At 40.4% G+C, this 5,838-nt stretch overlaps 1 protein-coding gene across 1 annotated transcript in view; it reads right to left on the bottom strand.

Moving 5' to 3' along the window:
- The window catches only part of LOC107301021 (DNA-directed RNA polymerase III subunit RPC3), a gene marked incomplete at its 5' end in the record, with an annotated part of 5,934 nt that extends 862 nt beyond the window's left edge, over window positions 1–5,072 (bottom strand). The window contains 4 exons of the mRNA XM_015830291.1: window positions 1,505–1,654; window positions 2,800–2,849; window positions 2,933–3,034; window positions 4,922–5,072. Coding sequence (XP_015685777.1) covers window positions 1,505–1,654; window positions 2,800–2,849; window positions 2,933–3,034; window positions 4,922–5,072 — 453 coding nt within the window. The remainder of the gene's footprint in view (window positions 1–1,504; window positions 1,655–2,799; window positions 2,850–2,932; window positions 3,035–4,921) is intronic.
- Between the last annotated feature and the right edge of the window lie 766 nt (window positions 5,073–5,838).

Genomic DNA, 5,838 nt, shown 5'->3' with positions numbered 1-5,838 from the left:
ATTCAGAAACTGAGCTAGTTAAAGACTGTATGATTAAATGGGCTCAAAATATAGGAGAAATAATATCTATGGATACCTGGGAGTTGATATGGGTGAGAAATGTGAAATTTACGCAGGCACAAAACCTACGTGAGAATTTTTATAAGATGTTTTACAGATGGCACATGGACCCTGCAACTATGTCTCGCATTTATGAGAACTATGAATCCAAGTGCTGGAGGTGTGGACAACAAGATGCAACTTTTTTTCACATGTGGTGGACTTGCAAGGTTATTAAGGTCTTCTGGATAAAATTATGGTGGAATTTACAGCAAGTTTTTAAAAGAAGAATTTTTTTTTTGCCTCAGTTGTTTCTCCTAGGTATCACACATAATTTGGATGTAAAAGAAACGAACTTGATGTTATATTGTTTAACTGCTGCCCGTTTGCTGATAGCTCAAAATTGGAAGAGTAAAGTTTTACCTACAATAGAGGACTGGAGAGTGAAGGTTTCGCATCTTGCTGAGATGGCAAAGATTTCGGCTTATTTGAAGGATCACTCAAATGAACAATTTTTATCAATATGGAGAAGATGGATTGTTTATATTCAAAATAAGCATAGAATGGTGGAATATAAGTTAGGTTTTTAGATAAAAAAATTTTTTACATATATATATATTGCACCTACTTATGTAGAATTACATTTTGTGGAGTTAGGGATATTAATATAAGGTTACTTTTAGTTGAATAGTATTCTGGGATTAGGTTTGGGAAGTCCGGGTGGGGGGTGGGGTGGGGGTTTTAATTGTGATGTACTTGTGATGTGTTTTCTTTTTATGTTGAAAACAATAAAAAAACTTTAAAAAAAAACAAAAACAAAAACAAAACCTTCCAGGCATTGTTTATCCTAAAAAGTCTTTAATCGTGAAACACATTGTCGGCATAGCATGGTGGATGCCAAGATCTGAATTCCCCTCCCCCTGAGCACATAATATTCCAGCATATTCCCCTCCTCTAATTTGCAGTCATAAATCACGTTGTCCAATTAGTTTGAAGGGCAAAGTTTCCCTTCCATTCTGTAGCTGGTTTCTTATCTTAACTAATCCACACACACACATTCTTTCTCCTCCCCCTCCCAGCATCATCTAATTCAGTGTTTCTCAACCTTGACAATTTTAAGGCATGTGGACTTCAACTCCCAGAATTCCACAGCCAGCATTGCTGGCTGTGGAATTCTGGGAGTTGAAGTCCACATGCCTTAAAATTGTCAAGGTTGAGAAACACTGATCTAATTTAACTCTAAAAATACCACACAGCTTATTCAGAGAGTCAAAGCAAGAACATCCAATGTTAGCAGCATTGACACTGGACACAGTTAGGATTCACAGAGGTGACCACGTCCTTTTGAAACAATGCAAGTAAGGAAAGGGGAAAATCCTTTTAACTGGATTGGGGAACCCCAGGCGGGAGATCCTATGGGGGAGGGCTTCAGCTGCTCCCCCCCCAGCGCGTGGGCCATACTCACTTGTTGACATTGTGCTTGAGAGTCTCCAGCTGCTGCCGTTCGGGTGCCGTGATCATTTCCTCAATCTCCTGCAGCTGCGCCGCCTCAGCCCCCGTGGCTTGGACCGAGGCAAGGATGGCCTCCACCCGCTGGCTCTTCTCCAGCAGACGCCTGCCAGGAGAGAAAGGCAGATGGTCAGACTGTGGCTTCACCTGAACCACAGAGACTGCGAGGCCAAAGGCAGGGGACCTCGGAGATACAAGGCAGGGCATTTCCTGAGCGCCCCACAGCTCTGCCAGACACGGAGTTACTAAGGAGAGCATACCAGCTCTCCCCAACTGTCTCTGTCTCACTTCTGGATGGAGAACTCTTAAGGTTTCAACAGGCAACTGGACTTTCTTGTTTTTCTTCGAAGACGGTTCGCTTCTCGTCCAAGAAGCTTCTTCAGCTCTGACCGGATGGTGGGGAATGGAAGGATTTATACTCCTTGCAGACAACTGGTCATTTGCATTCTTTTTATTTATTTATTTATTTATTTATTTATTTTATTTTATTAAATTTATATTTTAGAGAGTCATTGAGGCCACTTGGAGGTTTATCTGTGTCCTCAGGGTCATCTGAGTGGTGCAAAAAATGGGAGTGGAACACAGTCCTTTCAGCAATTCCAAGAAGGTTCCCTATCCATTTGCACCACTCAGGTGACCCTGAGGACACAGATAAACCTTCAAGTGGCCTCAACGGCTCTCTAAAAGAAGGCAAATGACCAGTTATTTGTTTTTCTTTGAAGATGTTTCGCTTCTCATCCAAGAAGCTTCTTCAGCTCTGACTGATGGTGGGGAGTGGAAGGATTTATACTCCTTGCAGACAGCTGTCCATTTGCATTCTTTTTAGAGAGTCGTTGAGGACACCTGGAGGTTTATCTGTGTCCTCAGGGCCATCTGAGTGGTGCGGAGCCTTCTTGGCTGCAGGATGTTTCGTGCCCTGGGTTCCTTCACTGTTGAAGACAGGCGCAGGCTGTTGGGGATGTGTCTGTGTTATCTGCATCTCAAACAGAAGTGCAAATGGTTTCTGTAGTCTGCAAGGAGCATAAATCCTTCCATTCCCCACCACCCAGTCAGAGCTGAAGAAGCTTCTTGGATGAGAAGCGAAACATCTTCAAAGAAAAACAAGAAAGCCCAGTGGCCTCCTGAAAAGACACCTTCGGGACAACCGGGAACTGGAGGACGGAGAATCTCCATAGACACTTAAGGTTTCAAGCATCACTGCACAGAGTTGGGTTCAAAGGGCTGAATTGTAACCCAGGATTCCCAACTCACCGGTTCTCCTTGGTCTCGTGAAGCCGCCGTTCTATCAGGTTGGCCACACACTGAAAGGAAAGGAAATAAGAGGTCTCCGTGAGTGCAGTCTGGTGGCAGGAGAAGTTTAAAAAAGGGAAAGCAAGACGCAAACCTTGTAACAGCGCTGGAGCAGCATCCGGGCGGACGAGAGAGTATTGACGGTGTACAAGTAGAACGTCCGGGAAGGTGCGTGATCTGGAGTTTTGGGGATTTCCTGTTTTTGGGGGAGGAAAGCCAGGTTAAGAGATGGACTTTGCGAAAGTGGATACATCTCTACCATATTCCTGTCTAGAGCGCTGACGTTTCAGTCAAATTCCTGAGGAAATGGTTTCGCCCCCTCTCAGTGCCACCAGGAGGGCTTCTCCTCGGCCCCTCCACAGAGGAGGAATTTGGATCTCGTGTGTCAAAGAGATTCCTTTCAACTCTGGAATGTGAGGCAGTAAAGGACGTAAGGGAGATAGGGCGGTATATAAATTCTAATAATAATAATAATAATAATAATAATAATAATAATAATAATAATAATAATAATAATAATAGTGGCAAATAAAAACATGGCTGCGATTGTACATATTCTTTAATAAAATGAATGAAGCATTTGCAGGCTAATTCTACCGACTGCCAGCAGTTCGATCCTGACCGGCTCCAGGTTGACTCAGCCTTCCATCCTTCTGAGGTCGGCAAAATGAGGACCCAGATTGTTGTGGGGAAATGAGCTGACTCTGTAAACTGCTTGGACAGGGCTGCAAAGCACTGTAAGGTGATATATATAAGGCTAAGTGCTATTGCTAGCGCTATACTGCCTCCGAAAAGCTGCCCCAATAAAAGCAGCATCACTTTTGGCTCCCACATAGAAAGAAGAAGATATGCAGCAAACTGCTATAATTGGTTTTAGCTTGGATTCCCGAATTTTATCCAAAAGATTTGGAAAGAGAATAAGCTTTATGGATTCCATTAGGAGAGAGCGCATCATGCTTGATTCATTGTAATGGCATTCAACATTACTTTCCAGAATAGAATTGAATAGAATAGAATAGAATAGAATAGAATAGAATAAATAGAACATGAAGAGAGAATAGAATAAAATAGAAATAGAAATGGAATAAATACAAATAGAATAGAAATAGAATAAGAATAATAATAGAAATAAAAATTACAATAGAATAGAATATGAATATGAATAGAGAATAGAATAAAATAGAAATAGAAATGAAATGGAATAGACATAGAATAGATATAGAATAGAAATAGAATAAGAATAGAAATAAGAATAGAATAGAATAGTAGAAATGAAATGGAATAGAAATAGAAACAGAATAGAAATAGAAACAGAATAGAAATAGAAATTAGAATAGAATAGTAGAATAGACTATGAATAGAGAATAGAATAAAATAGAAATAGAAGTATAAATGGAATAGAAATAGAAATAAGAATAGAATAGAATAGAATAGTAGAAATGAAATGGAATAGAAATAGAAACAGAATAGAAATAGAAACAGAATAGAAATAGAATAGAAATAGAAATTAGAATAGAATAGAATAGTAGAGTAGAATATGAATAGAGAATAGAATAAAATAGAAATAGAAATGGAATAGAAATAGAAATAGAAATAAGAATAGAATAGAATAGTAGAAATGAAATGGAATGGAATAGAAATAGAAATAGAATAAGAATAGAAATAGAAATTAGAATAGAATAGAATAGTAGAGTAGAATATGAATAGAGAATAGAATAAAATAGAAATAGAAATGAAATGGAATAGAAATAGAATAAGAACAGAAATAGAAATAGAATAAGAACAGAAATAGAAATGAATAGAATAGGAATAGGAATAGAACAGAACAGAAGCTGGAAGGGACCTTGGAGGTCTTCTAGTCCAGCCCCCCGCTATGTGGGAATCCAGGGCAGCAGGTTGCTCTCTCTTTCATGACGAGGGGAACTGACCTTCACTCAAGAATCCCCTGGCCAACCTGCAGCTCCAGAAGGCTTGCAAAGCATCTCATCACTGCCTCCCCAGGTCTGCCAGAGCCCCCTCAATTCCCAGGCAAAGCCACTCGCAGCTCGGCCTTCAGGCGGGGCCAAAGGAGGAGAGCCGGTACCTGCAGAGCTACGATATTGGCCGACAACATTTTGTACATCATTTCTTTGGCTTCCTTGCCCGGGATCATGGCAAAGTCCTCGATCTGCTTCTGTTCCAGGTGCCTCTTTCTTAAGAGAAGGCGGAAAATGCGGGCACAGCGGGACCCGAATCTGTGTCCAGGAGGAAAAGTGAAAAAGAGGCTGTTCTGAGCAGGGCCGTGAAAAATGAATGAGCATTAATTCATGTTTGGTGGAGATGTGCCAAAGCAAAGAGCTATTGGAAAAAGATACGTGCTTGGCTCGAAAAGACGTTGGGAGAAACACGTAGATTTTAAACCTGAGCTTTTTTTAAAATTAGGCATAATGCCAGAAAAGACTGATAAAACAAAGTATATATTTTGACTTTGCATGTTACAACAGCGGCAAGAATTATACTTGCGCAGTGTTGGAAAAATGAAGAAATACCATCAGATGAAGAAATAATTAAAAAAACATTAGAATGCGCGGAGACGGACAGACTGACTCTGAGGCTGAAAGAAAAAGAAGAAATGGAATATTATCAAACTTGGGACTTATTTTATCGATGGCTAGAGGAAAGAATAAAGGATTAGCAACTAACGATGTATTAGCGAATGCAAACTCAGACAGCACGTTTGTTGAATAAATACTATTGAATGTATGGGGGGGAAATCAATAAAAATCTTTAAAAAAGAAAAAAGAAAAAGAAAAATGAACACATTTTCTCCTATACCGAAATATGAAAACTTTCATGTAAGCTGGAAAACAGGTATAGTTCTCTCTCTCTCCCTCTCTCTCTCACATACACACATACACACACACATTCTTCCATCTTTCCCTTCGGACCATCTCTTGCCGGTCACATCCACCCGACCCACTAGAGCGGGGAGGCAAAGAATGTTGTGGGTCCCGTTCCCTA

Source organism: Protobothrops mucrosquamatus, unplaced genomic scaffold (assembly GCF_001527695.2).
Source record: "Protobothrops mucrosquamatus isolate PMUCROS unplaced genomic scaffold, P.Mucros_1.0 scaffold9593, whole genome shotgun sequence".
NCBI classification, from domain to species: domain Eukaryota; kingdom Metazoa; phylum Chordata; class Lepidosauria; order Squamata; family Viperidae; genus Protobothrops; species Protobothrops mucrosquamatus.
The sequence above is the reverse complement of the archived record's forward strand: the minus strand, read 5'-3'. Positions and strand labels throughout refer to the sequence as shown.